The 22,403-nt window shown below is 43.4% G+C and overlaps 1 protein-coding gene across 6 annotated transcripts in view; it reads left to right on the top strand.

Annotated features, from left to right (window-relative positions):
* Positions 1-22,403, top strand: part of LOC107224873 (optomotor-blind protein) — an 84,407-nt gene that overhangs the window by 29,886 nt on the left and 32,118 nt on the right. For 3 of the 6 annotated variants that reach the window (XM_046734044.1, XM_046734041.1, XM_046734038.1), the window contains 2 exons: positions 6,421-6,534; positions 9,300-9,462. In XM_046734044.1, coding sequence (XP_046590000.1) covers positions 6,421-6,534; positions 9,300-9,462 — 277 coding nt within the window. Of the gene's footprint in view, positions 1-6,420; positions 6,535-6,975; positions 7,090-9,299; positions 9,463-22,403 lie in introns of all 6 variants that reach the window. The other 3 variants (XM_046734042.1, XM_046734040.1, XM_046734043.1) reach the window with 3 other exon arrangements.

Below are 22,403 nucleotides of genomic sequence, written 5' to 3'. Positions count from 1 at the left end.
ACAATATCCATCCATCAAGTTGCAGAAGCTTCGCATGACCGCGTTTCTTTTGCTCGTGCCCTGTGACACGGCGAAAGAAACCTAATGGATCTCTTCTCCTTTTCTTTTTCCCCCTTTTTCGCCCTTATACGTTATATATTTTCGTACATCGTCGCATGTTCGGATCAGGTGATTTCGTTGAAAGGCCCAACTTTTCCAGATGCGTACTGTTATACATTTCCTAAACGTGACCGATCGTTTTACCCACTACGAAACGACCGCGTTAAGATGTGAACGAATTTTATTAATTTTTTATTCATTTTCACTCCTTTCGTCATTTCACCGTGTAGTTTAACACGCGCCTTTCCATCAACGAAGGCTAATTCAACCGGCCCAACTGTGCAGTTAGTACAGCATATGTAGATATGTACAAGGACGTGTAGTTGAATATTGTAATATTTTTTTCTATAGGCTTACGTAGTTTTTATCGCATGATTTTTAACGAAATTCACGAATCGGTTCCATCCGGTTATTTGGGTGTGGTTGTTTTAACTCGACAAGATTGTTTTACGCTAATGATCTCTGAGCAATTAGTCTCGGCAAGCGTGAGTTGAATACAGTGTCAATACATCTCGAGTAGTTAACCATTCATAAATAGTCAAGATCAGGTATATTACATACGTATACGTGTGTAGATACGTAAACGCGCTTGTACGCATTGACACGAGCGCATGAGGAGTGATTTCAAATTCACCCGACGTCCGCACACGTACGGAGTCACTAGAATTCATTTAAAGCTACGTGAAATCATGTTAAATCACTCGATGCCATCGTGTAAACTTGCACGTATACATGCAGCCGACCAGCCGGCTTGTTTTAAATTCTTATGAAATCAGTCTCGGCAGTGGAAACACGATTTTAACCATGAGAGATTTAGATTCAATTTTATGACTACATTGTCTACCGAGGTGCCGTTAACCGCCATCCGACTCTTGTAAGTCACGTGCGACGCATCATCCCAAGTTGATTCGACTCATGAGATTTCACTTCTATATACGTCTAATTGGATTTTATTGTGCGTATAATTTGCTAATGCAAAATTTGATACACTCTAGGCGCATGAAAACGTTCGTGACGTGAATTGGTCATTTTCTAAACACGTTTTCGCGACGCTATTCGAGTCATAATTGAAGAGGCGGCTTAAAAATCACTCTCTGGAGTGCCTGCAAGTGAGAAAAAAACAAGAAAAAAGGAGATATGACTGGGTTTTTGATTGGCCAACGTGTGTATTTACGTGAGACTGCCGAGGTATGGTCACCCATGGAATAACACGCGTATACCGTATAACGCGGGTATTTGAAAAGAAGACGTTATATTTCTTGCTGTAGAATCCGGGAGCTTTTCTCTGGGATCACGTGACATGTTTTGCCTCTCACAGCGGGGATAATCCGGCTTACAGCTTTGAGGGCCGGCGTGAATGTGTGGTTTTCAGTTTTGAGTGCTGCTCCTCCCGATACACGCCGCGTGTCTACCGCTAAAGCACACCGCATAGGCGCTAGTTTAGCTATTCCTCGATTCAAAGCGTCCGCGGCAAACACTAAGCAGATGCTTCCTTGTACGAGATGCTTCACAAAGAACGGAGACTACTATTTTCTACCTTATAATATACCTGCACCGATCTCCTTCCGTCAGCTTACTCGCTACGCGACATTTATACCTACTCGTATCACACGCGATGATACCTGTCAAATCCCGCGGGACAAATGGGAGCTCGTTTTTGTTGGTTTTTTTTTCTTTTTTATGGCAACCATTGGCTAATTTAGAAATTGTACCATCGAGCTAAGGAGAGATCTAAATTACTCCTTTAGGATTTCATGGAATTCGGGATTGTTAGGATCAATCGTCGAGCATTTCACGAGGACCGGATAGTGAATTGTTCACAGTTTTTCAGACAGATCGAAGATCTAGATTTGTAAGCGTTATCTGGCTAATTTCAAAGCTTAGACCGGGGAGGCTCAAGTTTGCAGAACTCATCGATAAATTACAATCACTAACGCGGTGGGTAGAGGCGGGGCTGAAATTCCAAATTTGAAAATTTTTGGTCGTAAAACTTAAAGAAATTAAATTTTGTCTAAAACATCAAAGTTTCGAATGGCCCCTAAGGGCAAAATTCCGAAAGGGGGTAACTCCGACAAATCAAAGTTCCAAAAGTGCGAAAATGAAAAGGTTGAAAAATCTGAAACGTCGGAATTCTAAATGATCGAGGAATTTCAGTTCTGTGAATATTCAGTTGTGTGTACATACTCCATAGACATTGAATTTCTAATTGTACCTATCGGAAGCTCGGAGATCAGAATTATTACATCACAGCTTTGAATTAAACTCATTTATTACACGGCTGCAATTATCTCTCGTTGTATTACCGATTCCAAGACAATACTAGTTCCACATTTAGAAGCGGACAAAGAAAGCGGCGACAGTGGCGCCGCCGGGGGTTGGTAAACATACTCCGAGAAACCGGCAGGCAATTAGACACGCGTAGCAAGGGTCACGCCCAGTAGCCGCTTCCTTACTTCTTTTCCTTTAATCCTATTACCTATTGTAATAGAATTAAATTCGGGCCTTGCTCTTCAGGTCCGACCTAGGCAGGCGTGTGGATTTATTTATTCAGAGACGATTCGAGTGCGTAACTCGCAACGGCCGTTTACACGCAGAAGCTGTTCCGTACTGCGTGACTGGTATTTTTTAATTATATATATATATATACATTGACTTATTTGACAACTTACAATTGCTGCTTTCTCGATTTTCGTGCATCTTGCCGTTTCATTGTACATAAAAATTAGGCACACTTCGATTAATAATCGACTGTTAATCGAGGTTTTAAATTCGTCAAGATAAAATAAATTTCGAACAATAATATATCAACCACACTATACGAATAAATGGTTTTGATATTCGTTACGCCAGTTTTTGCACCAGTAAAACTCCTTCGTTTTCTTTTTGCTCACGTAAAATAAAAAAATCGGCGAAATTTACAGTCGTTCCGGAATGATACAAGTACCTGAGAAGTGACTAAACAAAAAGCCCGAGTAAAATTGATAAATAAAGAAAAAATCAGTATTTATGAAAGAATCAAAGTGTCGCCAAAAAATCGGCAGATTCCGACCGCGAAGCGACCGTCAGACTCGAATAAACGAAACAGAAAGTGGCCCATTAGGATCTGGAGAATGTGAAGTAGCGTGGTCGTGGTCGAGCCGAGGAGTCGAGCCCCATGCAGGTAAAGGTGACCATAGGTAAGGAGGGCAGGGGTCCCTCGGTTTACCGCTTCGTCTCCGGCTCCATTGTCCCACGCCCCCGAGCCAGACGACATGTTTATGACACCTAATTATGCTAATAGACCGCATCGGTACACCGATACCGATATTGAAGTTGTTTGCATAAATTCGAACCGAGTTTCCGTGGAATAACGATTTTCGGATGGCGCGCGGTCAGTTATCCCCTCATCGCTTATTCGTGAAGAGCGTTCCTTCGCAGCGAAGCGTCGCGTACCTTCATCGCCGTTGCCGCAGACCAGTTTAACCCCTCTCGGATTAATTATTCGAGGGAAAATATCGCATGGCGAGCTTCTAATGACGACCCTCAACCCTCTAGTGCGATTCATGGCGTCCCGTTCTCTTGCATGCGCGTTTATATCTGCCCTCCGCGAGGTATTATAAACTGCACATTGCGATTATGAAATTTAGAATTTTTCGCTACGGCAAAGTCAGGAGGAATTTCAACTATTTTCTATTAAAAAAAACGTAGAATTTTAAATTATGTTGTACAACCGTTGATTTCTGACGAGGCTGAAGTTGGCAGCCAAACGTTCGAATGGTCATTCGAATAAGGTAATGAAGCCTGAAAATCAAAATATTGTTAAATTACTTTGAATCCTTAATAATTTTTTAAAATTATCAGGATAAAATTGAACAGCATTTTTTTATTTCCGAAAACTTTAGCATGTTCAGCTGCTAACTGTGGCTGCTAGCTTCAGCTTCGTGATTTCTTTCAAATATTCTGGTTTACTTTTTGCTACGTTTCAACAAAATTTTTGAGATTTACAAATTTACTGATATAGAAGGAAAAAATCAGGGTGAAATTGGTTTCAGAAAATTTCCACACCGTTGAAAAATATCGAGCACTTTTGCTATGCAAGACTTTCACGTTTCGATTCAAGTCAAGTTGTTCAACTCGTGCAAAGTTTGTAGAAATTATTTCATATCCATTATGATCTGTCTGAACTTCGTTATTTTACGAGCTCAAGTGAAATTTGCAAAAGTTCAGTCCGCATGAAGTTTATAACTACCAAAAATGTACACAAATATTTCATTTGTTATTTGAAACGCTCAGACTTTCTTCTGTTATCCGATTGATTCATCCAAATCTTAAATGTTAATTAACCCTATCAATACGAAAAAAATTTCTAAAAAAATTCAGTATACTTCGGCACATAGAAGATTTTGTTCCGGTATTTTGCGGGACAGTTTGCTCATCTCATATCGATCATAACCGTAGTTCGAAAAGTTTGATTTCCTCGCAAATGCGTCAACGCATTTCTTCACCGCGATTCTGCACATCGGAGTGTCTACTTATGCATGCCATTAACGTGCGACGGTGATGCTCGGCTGCCTTATTAGGCTAGACTGCAGCAGCTCCCTCTTCCATTATTTTCTCCCCTCCCTCCCCCGCCACCGCGGGGCTTCCGCATCTTCTTGGTGTGCGCGTGCGCGTCCGCTAATAAGCCGCTCGCTTCGCGCAGCTCTGCATACAGCCGATTGTGAGAAGCAGAATCGGTCCTGCGCGGTAATCGGCGCAGCCTCTGGCTTCCAGGGTGGCCTTAAATGCGCTCATGCACGTATCTGGTAGCGCTATTCGCTATGCTCTTATAGGCTGGCTGGAAATTGAAATTCTCCCGTATATTTCCTAGGCAAATAGGCACGCATATCATATAGTGTTTGTTACGCAAGTGCAAAACCGTGATTCATGAGGTATTATCAACTTTCTTCTATTACTTTTCTGCATATTGAACTGAACAATACTTTGCACAATTATTGACTTACCTCGGTTGAATATAACAGAGTCGTCAATTTTTTTCTTTTTACTTCAGTGAGCCACAAAGATTGGCACTGATGTAAATTTTGTTGAAACGATTAACGCGTCAGCAAATAGCAATACCAAATTTTTGCTTTGTACAGTGAGCAGCGCTGTAATTTGCGCATACGTAGTAGCAGGAAATAAAACGTTTGTTGTTGAAAAAGTTATCGATTTGCGACAGAAGGTGGTCTCGCTCGTTGACAGTCGAAATCAGTGTCAATTTTATTGACCCATACAACAATCCCTCGGCCAATATTATTATCTTGTTATGTAGAGTCTACCGTCCGAATCAACGAGGCCTGCGTTTCGTAATTTCTTTTTTTCACCGGCTCAGAGTGTAACAAGTGTGTATTTATAATCATGGTTTCTACCAGCAATTGTTATTAACCGATCGAAGAAAAAGTGAAAGGTATGCTTGTACATCAAAATAATGATTCGTTAAGAAACTGACCATTAATTCACCGGCAGACGATATCGTCTGTAGAAACTCGTATAAACTGAATTCATGGCGTTCGAAATCTTACTTTATACACATTTACATGATTTGTTTATTATGATGTTATTTTAATTATTCTCAGCCCCGTGTATGCATATAAATACAGTATCATTATGTATCCGATCATTTTGTGTTACAATGTTGTAATTTTTGTTTCTTATATATAAGCAACGAGAACCGCAGTCTTTCCAGCTTATACAAATGTATTCGGATCGAGGAGCCGAATGGATGGCGCATGCGAGGGGCGAGGATCGCAGACCGCTGGGAAAAATTTCACGATCGCTCATCGTCGCCCATCGTTGAAACATAATATTATATTCATTCCTTCTCCGGTGTTGATTTTTCTTGTATCTTATTTTTTCTTCCCCTTCTTCACGCTTAAATACAATTTTCATCAGCTCCTCCCCCGGAATCGACGCCCGCCCTTATTTCACCCTCGCAATTAATTCCGATTGTAACCGGGTCTAATTCTGTACCTAACGAGCAGACGGACTATGCGTATGTATTTATGTATAAATACATTCCGAAGTACATAGGATCAGCCAAGTTTCGGCGGTTAGTTGATTATTTACGCGAAGTATCCTTCGCTTTCTCGAGTAGAGATTGTCGTCCGTTATATACATTATATACGTACCTAAGACGAAAGTTGGTACTCGTGATTTCCTCTCGACGTGGGTACAGAATTTGACGAAGTAATTGGAGGCACTCCCGATAATTAATCACCCCACAACCTTGATTAATTTTCCGAGGATCAAACGAATTCTCGAGGATCTAATTCGAATGCAACTGTTGTATACTGGCGGGTCCAGGCAGATGTTCCCGCAAATGAAGTTCCGGGTGTCCGGCCTCGACGCCAAGGCGAAGTACATCCTCTTACTGGACATCGTTGCTGCCGACGACTACAGATACAAATTCCACAACAGGTATAAATTCCCAATCTCGGGGATATAACGGGATTCCGATTGAACCCTCTGCCTGCCTGCCTGCCTGTCTGACTGACTGACTGACTGACTGACTGACTGACTGACTGACTGACTGACTGCCGAGTTCCCCAAACGGAATTTTTTTGAAGCAACGCGACTTTTGGCGGGTTGCGGCAGACGGCGAATCCATCCCGCAGCTATCATTGTTTCGCGTGGTTTGCTGTTTCTTGTGAGGATGAAAGGAAAAACTAAAACGATCGGAAAAACATCCGGCAAAATACGTTTCACCATATCCAACATATTATACTTGTAATATGATAATGATAATGATAATGATAATGATGACATGTATCTATGTATACACATGAAACATCGATGACCCTGCGGTGGACAGCCAAAAGCTAATGGAGTGTTGCTTTTGCGATTGCAAATTGTTCGCAGACGCATGTTCCCCGCGTATAAAGTGAGGATATCCGGATTAGACAGACAGGCTAGCTACATCCTTCTTATGGACATCGTGGCATCCGACGAGTGCCGTTATAAGTTTCATAACAGGTGACTATCACGTCTATTTATTCACGGCGAAGAAAGTGGCGCGTCGGGTCCGAAATCATATAATCAACCTATTATTATATATAATCGCGCTAGTTGTCCGCGTTGCATGTGTGTCGAATAGCAGAGCGCATATATTATACATATACGTATGTGCATGATGTATGTGCATTCGTGAGGAAATGGACTCGACGCTCTTCACGTACTTTGGGCTCATACGGAGACTTCGGTTAATTTTAATGTGCTTTTAAAAGAAAGAAAAAGAGAAAAACCAATTCCAAACAATCTTTCCTTCATCGAATGAATATGCTTGTCCTCGGTTCGTTGATCGTTTCTTCGTATGTACCTAATACAGCACGTTGTTCACGATCGTTACTTCAGGTATACATATTATATATAAATATATATACGTGTGGACCTTGCGCTGCGAACAATTCCCCATACTCGTCGTAACCGCAATGAAAATAAACAAAGAAAAATAATATTTACTGTCATATTTTAGCACGATATAATTGGTTCGTTGACCACTGTCAATTGTTAGACTGAACATGATGATCGTTTTACAGGAATGCGCGATCAGAATTTACTTACTTATCCGCAATTATCAAATATCAAGTGCGATGTACAAGAGTAAAGCGTGTGAGAGAAAAAAAAAAAAAAAAGAAAAAAAAACAACCTGTGATCGATAAACTTTAGTCTTTCTGCAAAGCATCGGTTGGTTGATCCGCCTTGGTTAGAAATATGCGGGATATGTTTGAGTCTTTTATTATACACTTATTTATATATAGACATAATAACGTATAGATAAATTTGAAAATTTCTGATCAATTCTCGCAGAGTTTATGTTCGACGTGTATGGGGATGGCGCATGCATTCGCATCCGGCTGCAGCAGAGATTCTTCACAACGGTTTCTAAATATTATAATCTGCAAAAGTGATACGGAGATTGAATGTACAGTAATGAAAGTGCGTGTGAATTCGGTGAAAGAGACTGGTAAAGACGAAGTCTGAAATTCCGCTGCGTCTTTCCCGCAGTCTGGAGGTTACACGGTTTCTGTGCGGTGTACGGTTGGTACACGATGTTTTTCATGCGAAAGCTTAAATTGTTAGTTTATACCCTACCGTTCCTTATACCCATTTGTGATAGAATATCTTTACACTGCCAACAAGTCGAGGATCTCTCCGTCTCTGTCATTTTGATACGCAATGACAGTAAGAGAGAGAATCGAATAGCGACCGCAGCGAATTACGGAGACTGACAACAAGAGATGCTGCAGGACATTCATGACCGAGTCGAGATGTGGAGGAGCTGAGGCTGATCATCCGCGAACCGCAACAACGCCGGGCTTCGTGCTTTTCTTCCCCCCATTATACCTGCCCGCCTACTTGCTTCGGGGTCTAACTTTTGCGGTTAGGTATACGAGTTTAAACTCGACTTACGAGTTATCGCGGACTATACGACTCGTGACTCGCTGGAACAAACCGCGCGTCGACGAGAGAGGAGAGCTATTATGCCGAAATATCAAATCGCTTTGAAATTAGTTCCGCGGTCGATTAATAGGGTTCGAATGTCAAAGGGGGGTTCGACTTTGTTTCGTAATAGGTGCGCAAAGTGGTGGACACGTGCCGAACCACCGTCATTTTCGACATTTCATTCGATTCTCCTCATTGTAGTACAGTGTATAAACAGTTCAATTTCTCTCTGAATCGCGGATTATACAAGTATCGAACTGTGCGGCTAGAGCTTTTCGCATGAAAAACATACGTGCCGAACGAATGCGAGGCAGTTGCGAAAGAGGAAGTGAATACGTGGGGATGAATGGAAACGATGACTCGATCGATAGTGAATGAATAATAGCAGGTAACGGGGTGGCGATAAATCGTGATACCGAACATAGTCGGAAAGTCATGATCCTGATCCACGGGAAAAATACAACTTTGTGATCGGTTTTTATTTGCAAGCTCCGGCAACGAAAATTTGAAGAAACCAAAGTATGTGTCGGAAAAAGTTTTCGGGGAATATAATTCGAATCGATTTTTTGCGACCCTGTGATCTGAGCATGATTATGAAACTTGCATGACGCGAATAAATTTTCCTTGGTTGTGAATCCTTCCGATTTCGCAAACCCAGCTCACAATTATCTCACCAATTTTACCCGCAATTCATGATTTTTTTAACAAAGTGAATTTCGTTTTGTTTCGTGATCGAGTAGCAGATGGATGGTCGCTGGTAAAGCGGATCCGGAAATGCCGAAGAGGATGTACATTCATCCGGACTCTCCGAGCAACGGGGAACAGTGGATGCAGAAGGTGGTGAGCTTTCACAAGCTTAAACTGACGAACAACATCAGCGACAAGCACGGCTTTGTAAGTACTGTACGTAACGCAAACCAAACAATTTACTTACTTACTAGACATTAAGTGTAGTTTGAAGCAGTATTTTTTATCACCTAATTCTTCTAATTTAACGCACACCTTGATTCCTAAGCAACACTGTAACGATAAGTGCTTGCCCTGGCTTGACTCGAGCCCTCCGGTATTGATTGGGTGACGTTGTTTTATGATACAATATTCAGGGTGAAAATTCAGAAACGTGAAACGCAATTGAGGTATTTTTGGTTAAGTGAGAAACTTACTCCACGTTGCGTTTTCGATAAAAAGTATCTCTCGATAGTGTACAAACACAGCGAAGTGATTGCAATTCCGCGTGTGATCCAAGGGATTCTAAATACGGCGAGTGACGCGCTGAACAAAAATAGATCAGAAAAGTGTATAAAAAAATTTAGTTTTAAGCTTCACACGTGTGATGTAAGAAAAAAAATTTTTCTCCAAAGACGGTTGGTTTTTACGCCCACAGTTCCGTTGTCGAAGCGAGTCAAGAAGCGTAAGATCGATCCGCGATGGTAAAATTGTACTATATAAGGTAAAAGAGGGCTTGACGTTTGGGTTAATCTAGGATCAGAGAAGAGATTTTGTCGTCAAGTGGTTTCGTTGCTTTTGGTACTTATGTTGTATACGCATAGAGAGAAAGAAGAAGTGCACCCTTCCAGACCTAAACCGAAACTATCATCGTGCTTGGTTTCTGCAGGGCCCACTGTCCGATCTTACAGGCCCAACCCGACATCGCAGCGTGTTGACCCGCCAGATCAGCGTGGAAATCTGTATCTTTTTTTTTTTTTTTTTATCCTACGCGAATCCCCTTTGCGGTAGCACGGAGGACTCACGTCGGCCTTCTTTGAGGCATAATTTGGGAATTTTTCGGGATTCTGAACCTCCGGCGGGCGATCTGTCAGCGAGCAGTCGATCGTGAAAGCCAGTCCTTCCAGCTCCAAGGCCCCCGTTTGAAGGCCCGCTCAATACCCAGCGTGGATAGCCACCTTTCTTCGGGTCAAAATGGCTCTGTTACATCGGACAGAAGCCTTTAAGGGCTCCTTGGCCGCCCGATGGCTCTTCCCTCAATTCTCTTACATAAAGGATGTGTATACCGCCCCGTGTGTATACCGGCCGATCCAGTTTGTGCAAAAAGCCAGAAAATATCCCGAGAGGCCATGAAAACCCTTTTTGGCTAATAGGCGTGTTGCGGTAGCTATAAAACCGCTCTCTCTCTCTCTCTCTCTATCTTCACCTGCCGTCGAACGAGGGAAAAACCGAAAACGACCGTGTGACGGTGAAGATTTTCTACTCTGTTCGTAAGCTGTGAAAAATCTGGAACAAAAAATAATCAATTACAAGTCTGCGAGGCTACCGTTTTTCATATCCTCATTATACGTACGAGTATAATTTTCGTACAATTTTCGGGAATCATTGTTTATCGAGAGCTTGAGGTGACCGAGAAAATAAAATTAGTGTAAACACATGCCGAGGCATGAGAAAGGGGGTAAAAAGAGTAAGCCACTTGACAGTAATTCTTCGTCCTCGGAAGTTTCTTTTGTCGGGGCAGGAAAATTGAGAAAGAAAAACAAGAAAAGGTAGAAATAAAAGGAGAAAGATTGAAAGGGCAAACAAAAATATAAAACAGGTCTATTAGAATCTTTGGCTTATGCGGCCGGCGGAGAGTGGTGTAAGCCGCAAAGTACACAAGAGACACAAACGGACGACCGGACAAACGGACGAGAACCTCTCAGGACAGTCAAACACGCGAGGCAGCTGCTGCCGTTCCATATGAACTTCGGATCACTGCTAGGTGCGTCTTCCCGGACGTCTGCAGGCGCCACCGGGTTCGGCGGGAACCAGAAACCCATTAAAGCTCCGACGAATTAATGACGACGCGTCGAATTCGACATAATTAAGGTTGCAAATGTTTTATCGTCATCGTTTACTCCTCTCATAACAGTTTTCCGTATAAAAGTCGAATAAGCCTACTTACATAGTGTTTTTATGATACACTACAAATTGACTCGAGGTTAAGAATCGATTATAATCCATTATTACATTGAATTTAAATGAGACATCTTCCCTGAATATTACACTATTACACTTTAAACGGTTATTGAAAACGGATCTGTTACACATGGCAAAAAAAAACGAAAGTGAAATCACCCTTGCATTTGGTAACTCGTATAAACCGTCCCTGCAAAACCTTATATTTTGTTCCACGGCCATATTAGTTGTAATAAATCGAAGGGCAATTTTTCTCCCGGAGCTTCGTGGCCGGCGGCGGTGCGCCGAGACGCCTGCCTGAAAAAGCTTCGCCCGTCCACCCACCTACACAAGTAACACGGCGATCAAGAAGGCGGCTGTAACCGGGGCTGAGCAGCTTATTGTGGAATCGCGTGTCGAGGGCGCGCTGCGCACTGACCATCCGGGACTCCGGCGAGCCGCGCGGTAGCCATTTTGCTGTCCGCGACGCGTCCTGCGTCGTCCTTCTTGGAGGCCGAGTTCTAGGTATAGCACCTACGAGTAGGTGCTAGTTTATCGGTCGCCGACTCATCAATCGACTTGCGATTCGCGATATCGTTCGCCCCTCGATCTTCCCACGCACTTATCGATCAGATTCGAGTACCTGTTCCAAAATCTCGAACGCTTAGGGGCCTTTTTTTTCGAAAATTTTGAGGAAGCAGACTAGACGTATACCTACACGTTTTAAACGTTAATTTTCAAACAGAAAACTGTAAGCAAGATCACGAAATTGATTAAAATCAGATTTTGGTAATGAGTTGTGTGATCGATTAGATTAGAAGTTACATTAATTAATGAGGAATTTTATGAGAGTGGCCACGAATGGTTGTGCGGCTACTTAAAGTGAGACATCTATCTAATCGCTTTGACAATAGTTTCATTCAATTACTTGTTCCAACACGGAGTAGACATTTTTTCTTGGCTGCTCATTTGGATCGTTTATTTCTTACTATTCTGTGTAAAAGTTTTTGATTTTCACGTGAAAAATTGCGCTGCTTGGGTACAATGTACTTGCTTACGGTACGTAATATTCGCAGTTTGAGCAGTTTACGTAGTTTATTGAAATTGATGTGGTTTCTGTTTTTAACAGTGATTATTTCTTACCTGGTCGTATTTAAACTCTCAGAAGTATACGGTTCAATCTGGCGAGATTTAGTTTATTACAGTCAACACTATATGCAACATACGGCGACTATAAATCTTTCCCTGACTCAATTATTCTTGCATGTTGTTCTACCAATGAACAGTATTGTAATTTATAAACTTAACGGTAAACTAAAATAAAAGCGATAATATGTTTAAAGCAGCCGATCACACGGAAAAACTTCGTCTCATATTTGAAGATTTCTCCAAGTATGAGGTACACAAAATCTAGAATCAGTAGATTAATTGATCAAAACCACAAGCTGGGTTGACTCGCCAAAGATTTGCGGAAATTTTTTTTCAAGTTTCGCCGCACTTTGCTCGGAATTTCTTGCGGCGTATTACGGGGTGGGGTCGAAGTTCCCAATTTGAAAAGATCCGAAAGCGTCTAATTACGAATTACTCGGTGGTGAAAATTCAAGTAAAAAAATTAAATTACTATCAAACAACAGAGTGTCGAATGCTCGGAAACTCTACGGTTCAAAGTTCGCAAATGCAAGATTCCGAAAATTAAAGTTCCGTTAGAACAAAATTCCAAAAAATACAGTTTCGATGGAGCGAAATGCCGAAACTTAAAATATAATCACACGGCGTGGTTTACTCAACGAGTGGGTGTAAAAAATGCGAAACACCGAAAATCGGAATGAACAGGATTCCGAACGTAAAAACGTCTAAAATCCAAAACGAAGATAGATCAAAGTAGTGAAATTTCACCAAGCCAGAAATTCGCAAAACTGAAATTCTTCGATTAATCAAAATTTCGAAGTTTCAGATTATTTAATTTTCTCATTTTCGCACGTTGGAAACTTTTACTTTGAGCGTCGAGTTTCGATATTTCGTCAAAGTTTGATTTCTCTATTTTTAGTATTCCCATCAAAAAAATTCGGAATTTGGCGTTTTCGGAATTTCAACCCTGCCCCCGTATTACGACTGACGACGGTAACAGCAGGGCGAAAAGGGCGCGGCAAACGACGCGGTACGCGGGCTCGTTGAGCGTTTCAGGATGGATTTCGACTCGGGTAATTCTTTGGGGATGTTTGTGACCGAAGAGGGGTCGGGGTTCGGGTTTTGGGGGCGCGGAGCATCAGCCGGGACTAGAAGGAGGGAAATAGGGGATCATGAGATCAGGGGAGAGTCGCCTTAATAGAATCGAACAGCCTGTAAGGCGATCCCGGCGATCCGTCTTTAGCCCCGTTTGCTCCCCCCGACCCTCACGGTCGTCTATAAACACCGAGGAGTCTACGCCTAGCGCCGGGAACGCGATAGCCACGAGGATGAGAGAAGAATATATATTTCTGCCGCTCGCAATTTCATCGACTCGTCGTTCTGTGTAGGTAACGCAATTTGATCCACCTAATTCACATTTGAATTCAAAGAAAGTTTCAAAAACGGTTTAATCCGAATCAACGAATTGGACTTGTTAACAATGTTTTTTCCATACCACAAGTGTCTGAGAATTTGTTGAAAGCAATAAAAATTTGTTCCTTTTTTTGTTGAAAAATGAAGAAAAATGAACGATTTACACAAGACGATTATTACAAAACAAATTGCATAAACTGGAATGTACCAATAGTTGTTTGATTTTCTGTCAAGTGCAGCAATACTGTACAAACTTACTTCACTCTCGATCTATGAATTTGCCAGAAACTTTTGTTATACCAGCATATAAAGCTAAACAGCTCACCTGTACAAAAATATGTATAATAATAAGTTCGCGAGAAAGTTCGGTTATGCCTATAAGTATAAATATTGGTCCGAATGATGGCCGTTTTCTCGGGCAATTACGCGTATGCTATAAATAAGATCTGGGAAAATATTCAGGAAATTGGGAAAGTTCTTAGTTCGGTGACACAGTCAGTGATCGTGACAGGAAATTGCTCGATCTAGTTCTCCGAGATTTTATACGAGTATACCTAACCTTACGATCATTGAGCGCAAACTGTACGCCTGAAAATTCAGTTCGAAGGATCTGGAAAGAATGATTTACAGATGCAATTACAGTGATCGTGTGTAAACGGTAACAGCAGAGGCAACCAACCACTCGTTCAAGAGTAGTCCGATGAAGAAACGCGAAGAAAAGAATTGAAAGAAAACCTCTCACTTTTAACGCAGGTATAACAAGGCGGAACATAAATTCAACGGAAATTATCGAGGTGGTTATACTCTTTAAAACTCGGTTTCACGCTGTTGCAAAAGCGTTCGTGGAATCTGCAAAATCGAACGATTCCAAGAACAAGAGAAACGGATAATTATCTCCGAGGACCTTAGCGCAGAATCGGATCCATCGAACACGGAGATTCGTGCATAATGTTCAAAGCGGAAGGCTTCTCTCCGCACCGCCACCCGCGTAACGCAATTCGTCTTTGCGAAACATTCGCGTGACACCCACCTGATGCAGGCAATGCACAATATGCCTGCCTCACACGCGGACGCAGTTGCGTACCTGCAAGAAGAATATCCGCACTTGCAGAGGTTGTGTTATGCGGATTCGCACCGTGCATCAGCATACGGCGAGTGTTGTACGTAGGCGCATCCAGTTAGGCATACATGTACGTGTAATGCGACCGCAGGCTGTGAAGTCCTGAGAAGGAGCGATGCCTGGAAGATAAACGTCTTCGAAGAATCCGCCGGTCCGCCGCTCGATCTATCCGCATACGCGTTTGCTGCTGTGAATATTCCATTAAAAATACACCGCTTCGGGAACCGCACGCGGAATTTATTGCTACCGGACTGTTTGTTCACTGTTGCTGCGCACTCGTGTTTATATAACGTGAAAGAGGCGCAATGACGGTTGGTACGTGTCTGCTTGCGTATAAATTTGAAAAACTGTCGATTAATAAGAAGTAAATAATTTAAATTAGTATTGTTGTTCGAATTGAATCTGATTCATCGTTGATTAGAGTAATGCGGATAGATACTGTTACTTTTAGCAATTTATTTATATAAATTCGTTGGTCGAATAACCAGTAGAACAATAGATTCTATTTAATTCGTTTCTACCGAAGAAACTCGTGAATATTTCAAGTCCTCGAAACTCGGCTGTAACAATTTTCAACATATGCACATCTGTTATTCGTCATCGCCTATAGGCATAACGCAAAATGAGCACAGTCTTAATTCGACATAAAAATTGGTATTGTTTTAACTGTCAGAGTGTTAACAACGTTTTCTGTATTACAATGACATTTTTCTAATATTTCTCACGTGTTATCTACAAAATTATAGCTATCATCCGCTCTATAAATTCACGAAATATTCCTTATTTTAACGACAGTTTTTTTAGTATTTCTCACGCGGTATTTACAAAGTTATAGCCATCATCCGCTGTATAAATTCAACTGTACCCTACGTACAAACACGGTATTGTACTTCTCCGAGTTATTCCACGGAGCTGTTATAACCGGTGCAAGCTGAGCAGAAACTTGCGCACCGCATCCGAATGCACAAAAGAGACAACGGGAGGAAATGCAGGCCGTGATGCGTGCACGCCTATATACATATATGTGATACATGTATACCGTGCAGAACTCACGTGCGGTAGTAAACCACGTAAAAGTTACACACGTGAGCCTTGCCACGGGGAAGTGCGAAGGGCGTTTCTGGAGGCGGTCGTCATCCCCTCTACTATTCACGGTCGGGAGTTGGTGTATAAAAGTAACGTGGAGGGGAGTTGAGAGCCAGGGTGAGGATCGAGGGTGAGAATCGGGTTCGAATTATAAACCCGCGCTGTAATATGCAGCGCTCGCTTTGTCGCGCTTTCGATATCACCTTTGGTCATCTCGCATCCCGCATTGCTGCATGTGCCTTGTTTTATTCACACTCAACTGGAATTTACACGGGTTCAACGAATTGTTCGAAATTGGACGATCTCAAGGATTGGGATGAAATTTTAACAATACTTTTAACGGTCAGCGAAAGGAATCGCAGGATTCTTTTTATTTCAATTTAATCTCGACAATTACACGATCGTTATATATACCTGGTGAAAAGTGGAAATGGCTTTGAGTGACTTTGCCGCCTTGGGAGACTGTCAAAATTCGAGCATAACCACGTGAACGGAACCCTGAATGACGTGGAATCCCACACGTGATACTTGATTCTAGTATTTAGACAAGAATCTCTTGCTGCGTTATCCTAAAGTGCGGCCACTTCATATCATAAAAAGAGTTGACGGTGTCTTTCCTACATCGACTGTAGAATATGAGGAATGAAGATGTGTGCACATAGCGACACTTGGAAATCGGATTACCGAGAGTACAGACCATAAATTGTAAGTGCGATGACGAGGTCTGTAGAGGAAGGTTAGCCCTAATATGAAGAAGTGTTTTTATTACTTATAAAAAATATGGGTACAACCAAACTGCAGGCTATACTCTAATAGAGATGTGTTATGACTTTGGTACTCGAGGACGTGCAGCCAATTTTTAATCTTCGCGGAAGAAGGTTTCTTCACGGTGGTGTTTAATAATCAGAAAGTGGAAAAATTTCCTAATAACACTGTCAGAACTTCAGAATCAGAGTCATTCAAAGACTACGAATTTCCTAACCCAGAAGGGAATCTTTACCACGACGTGACTGTCGTTGACATTCTAGAACAACATTCGTCAAGTTGCACTAACGGGCAATAACTAGCTTGCGGCTGATTCGATTCGGGGTTGGAAAATTTTGGAAATCAGAGCAAGCCGCGGTCACTGTTAACAAATGACCGCGTACCCTGGTCACCTCGAGGACGAGATCCACCTCGAGGATCCGGAGACAAAGGAGGAATTCGTGGAATTCGTTGACGAAGGCGAACGGACGCGGCTTGCGGGACAGAGGCGGCGACGCTGTTGGAACTTGAACTCGAACTGGATCTGGAAAAAATGGTCGAACCCTTCGCGGCGAATGGCTAGTTGAGATATCAACCGAGGGAATAATAATTAAACGAGGCTCGTTCGTGTGATCAGACCTCGGCACTTGGACCCTGCAGCCTCTCTTTCAAGCTTCCGCTTCGTTTTATAGCTACGCAACTCGCGTGTGGTCCTCTACCTTCGATCGTACGAGTTTCTCGCTGCATGAACATAGCTTAGTTTAAAGATTCTATTCGTGGTTCCACTTCGCATTATCATTTACATGCCACGATCTCGGTCGTCTTTGACATTGGATGATCGATAATCAGTACTTGACCGAGATTGGATCCAGTGTTGGAAAATCTCCGAGTTCATGAATAATCTAACAATGTCAGGGGATATCAGTTCCGGATTTTATTATAACTACCCTGTTTGAATTAAAGTGACATCGATTTGACGGGCACGAGTGTGGAAAGCGAGAAACGAATGCTTGTTCCATCTGTGCCTTCCGTCTTGATCCAGCGATGTTCCTTTGAGAGAGGTATGTAACATTGTAACATTCAAGTTAACCGAAACCGTCCGTCAGGATAGTTTCAACGTCTACAATCGAAGATTCGAAAAGTGCACGTTAATGTAACGTTCGATTCTCATGGTGAAAATCGTCACTTCGATTATCCGCCGCATGGAATCGATCGAAAAGTTGGTTCCTGAAAAACGCGCCGACTAGCCTTGATCCGCTTTGCGTACCTACTACAGGGACACGGTTTGGGGCCGTCGTAACACTCGCTTTAATGCGAATTCGCGAGAGTCGAGCGATGACGTGTGGATATATGCAGGCTAGCGTACGTTTAGTTGTGTACTTTGCGGCGAGCATAGAGTCTAGTTATATCGGTGGTGGTAGTTTGTTAACAGCGAGCCGAGGTAACGTTGTGTGGGCGTGATGTTGTCGGAGGGTAAATATTAATTAGCAGAGTTCGCTGTGTTCATTTCATTCGAGGTGCAGCGGCACGTCTGGCGCTCGATCGTGCAACGCGTTGCTGCATGCAGTGGTGCACTGCTGCACCGTTGCACCGTTGGACCATCAACACGATCCTTGGCTTGTCGGCTGGCTGCCACTTTGGGTTCACACTGGCTCGCACCTACGGTGTTAATCGCAATTCAAACACATTTTGCAGAGTCTAGTCACACCTTCGCGGATTAAGGTTGAATTTCTCGACTAGCGTACCTAGGCGCCAGACGTATTTTCTACTCCCCTTTTCACGGTGCTCTCTCTCTGTATCTCCTCGGCCGGTCATGTGGCCACCAACGCGTAGCGTGGCTCAAAGTCCATTTTGGGAATTAATTTTATCGCTACAAGGATCGCTGCGGGCTTTGAAGGACCTTTTGTATCTTTGCCTTCGATTTTATTTTGACGAAGCGAACTCCTTCGAGAGGCGCGAGAGATGTCAGCGAGAAGAAGAACCGAGAGGGGCACAGAAAAAAGAAGGGAAAAAAAATCGGCCCAGCTTTGGCGCTCTCCGTTCGACCGTGAGGACGACAGAGCCGCGGCGCCTCAGCGTGTCTTGCTCGCTTTAAGTTGACCCGACACTTCTCCCGAGCCACGGACGCGTCTCGTTCATCCAAACCACCGTCCATCCGTCTCACCGGATTGCCTGCGCCTGCATCATCGAATTCCTTTTAGTCCTTTCAACTGATTCGTTTTACTTAAACACCACCTGCACTCGAAGCCGAGCTTTCACTTCAAGCAGGTTGTATGGAAGGCGTATTCGAGGTGTAGCGCGTTGTGGGTGCAGGATGTGCTCCTGGTGAAGTGTTTTCCTCGATCAATGAGGTAATACCATTTGACGTTTGAGAAGACAGCGAAAGTTTCAGAAATTCTCAACACGTCAATTCCGAAATATCCGCAAGGATGTCTTAATGGACTTGCGGTTGCAGCCGAGAGCGATCTGTAAGAAAAACGTGCCACTCGAGAATCAATGGTTTATTTTAGCGAATTTTTTTTCTATCGAACCTTTGAAAAAAGATTCTTGGGAAACGAGTGTTTCCAAACCTGTGGTGCAATTTGAATTCCTAAAAATAAAAATTTGCTAATTACTCAAATGTATTCTTGTATAGCATAAGGAAATATTTCACTATATTGGGAGTCGTCGATTTTTGAACACACGCTCTAGACTTTATTTTGAAGGAAAATCAATCTGTCATTACCTGTGTTATGGAAACAGCAAAGTGGCGTTTAAACTCGTAATTTTCGTTGTTCTGTTGCAATTCTTTATCACTAAAGCAATCTGACGAATAGTAACGTTGGAAAGTTGAAAAGCGCGTTGAACGGTCACGTGACAATACAGCGAGGAGGGTGGTATCTCTGCCTCGGGTCCTGTCTAATGGTTCCACGAGCATCTTCTTCTGGGAATCCCCGCAAGAGGGATAGGCATCTTTTCTTCGTTTGTGAGCACCTGTACACGTATATGCTTGAACAGAGAGTGGCGATACGCGTCTGTGTAGCATGCAGTCGCGGGTTGATGGTGTCGATTTTTTTATCAGCGTGAAAATTGCCCACATCCTGGCTTCTCCGCGCCGGTGGACCGCATAGCCCAGGATGGGCACTAAGGATACTATTAAGACTCGAGGATCCGCTGACAGCCAAAAATTATGGTCCTTGGGAGCTCGGGTCCTTTGGGATTCTCCAATCGAACCCGCTGGGCGACCTATCGCAGCCCATCGACATCCGTGCCATGCACTTTTACCGCATTCTGCAGCTTTGGTCACGCGACCATTTCTCAAATTCCGTCTTTTCTCTCGCTACTTTAATGTCCGTGGCGGGTTCTTTGCGACAGAAACGCTGACGAGTATTTTACGTAAGTAGAAAATTGGCAACGGTTTGAATAGCCGCGGTTGATCGGGTACCAATTCCGTTCGGGTGTTCTTGACTTTTCTTATTTCCTCAATGATCGTAACTTTAATTTCGTAAAGTGGACGATAAAAAACTGGGAAACGAAATGTGATCCATTCCGCTCGTCAAGAAGTTGGATATACCAAGGTATACCTGTGTTTCCGGTGATATCAATTGGTGCCTAGATGGAACCGTGGCTGCATGACAAGCGTAATAACGTACATGATAAGTATTTTGTGAAAAGGAGAGGCACGACTTTGCGAGGCATCGTCACGACACGGTATTATACGAAGAATTTCGCTACGGGGAGAGGTATACCCTTCACGAACTACGCGGGCGAACGATTCGACATCTTCCCGACTCTAGCGAAACAATTTCCACTACCCCAAACTCCGAACTCCCTCCACTTTTCCATCCTCTACAGCCATACCCGCCCTATGCTACACACGGCTTTTCTCCACCCTCGCAATTCGTCACGATAAAATACCTCGTTCTTCCGTCTCTCGGAAACTTCTGGAGGTTTACGACGAAACGCGTGTCCCTCCTCGTTAGAGGCTAAAATACACCACCGTGCAGGCACTAGTTACTTCCACGAAACGATTTTTGCTTACGAGCTTTGGAAAAAACATCTAGCTTCCACTCGTCCGACTACATACAACGTCGACACTCTACACTCCGTACAATTGTCGATCGCGCATGCATAAGGGTAAGGATTGTTACGCGACGGGATATTTTTCGAGTGCCGATCCCTCTATAATGGATCGATAACTCCGACGCAATCTTCAGCGGTTTCGCTGCACCTGTTCAATCACTTTTACTACCAAGTCCTATCGTAAAAGATTCGGGATTTTTCAGGAACATTTCCAGTGGTTGAACACATTTTTATACTTTGCGATTCAGCTTGTATTGTTCAATAAAAATCCTTTATAACCGACAATAATGACGTACACAATCCGTGACACATTTTCGTCTCATGTGAAATTGAATGAAATTCAATGATAGTCATTCGTTTTCATTTAAACAGAAATATCTGGACTGCACCCAGCCTCGAGAGTATATAAATGGCACCGCGTATAACGCGCCGAAAGAAAAGTGTATACAGTGATCGCGGGGGAAGAATCCGTAGGACACCGATAGTTGAGAGTGTTTTTAGGGCCGGTAGGATCGGAGGCATCCGTTTGATCGGTAGCTGGCTAAGAGGCGATGGGTGAGCGGGTGGGTGGGTATTATACGGCTGCGGCATTAATAAGGACTATCTCGGAAACACGGGAAGCCTCTACTCCCGGAGACACCTCGGAGATAAGAGGGTCCCTTTCATCGAGCCGCGAAGAGTATAACGATAAAGTATTTTGTCCCTAACGTTTCGTACGTATGCGTGTAGAACGGATGGCGAAGTGGGGAGAGAAAAGGGGTGGTCCGCACACACATCCCGCGGTGTGATCTTTCAGCAGCATCCCGAAGGTGACCGGCGATCCGGTGGCTACCGCGTTTGAAAGGAATCTTCTCGCCTTCGGTTCGACCGCGATCGGGAATCGGTTAGGACTTCCAGTCACGACAGTCGCGACCCCGACTATCACCGCGCGTCTCTTTCCACCCACGACACGACAAGACCGACGCGTTAACACGGGACACGCGAGGCGACACGTGCTTGCCTAGGCGAAGGAGGAGGACCGGGAACGTGTTCCCTGATCGTATAGTTTCACGTCAACCGTCGAGACGGCTTCGATTGAGATGTCCCGCTCGCTCTCTTCGACGTTGCCGGTACCGTCCGATCGCGTGAAGGTATGCCAACTGCTCATTCATTTTCACGTACGACGACGCTTCTCTCGAGTCGTAACTTACGGAATAGCTTCGGAAGAATAATATCGGGGATACCGAAGGTTCGACGCTCGAACCGTGGATGATGAAACGGCGACAAGTCGATCTCGGGATCCTCGAGAGCAACGCCTCCGATTGGTGGTGCTGGAAGTGAGTAGAAAAATCTCAATTCTCCGAGTGACCGAGCTCACAGCGATGGCCGACGGCTCCCGCGTCTCGTATACGCACGAGCCGGCTAT

The sequence above is a fragment of the Neodiprion lecontei genome, chromosome 3 (assembly GCF_021901455.1).
Source record: "Neodiprion lecontei isolate iyNeoLeco1 chromosome 3, iyNeoLeco1.1, whole genome shotgun sequence".
NCBI lineage: Eukaryota > Metazoa > Arthropoda > Insecta > Hymenoptera > Diprionidae > Neodiprion > Neodiprion lecontei.
Note: the sequence above shows the minus strand (reverse complement) of the source record. Positions and strands in the feature narration are given on the sequence as shown.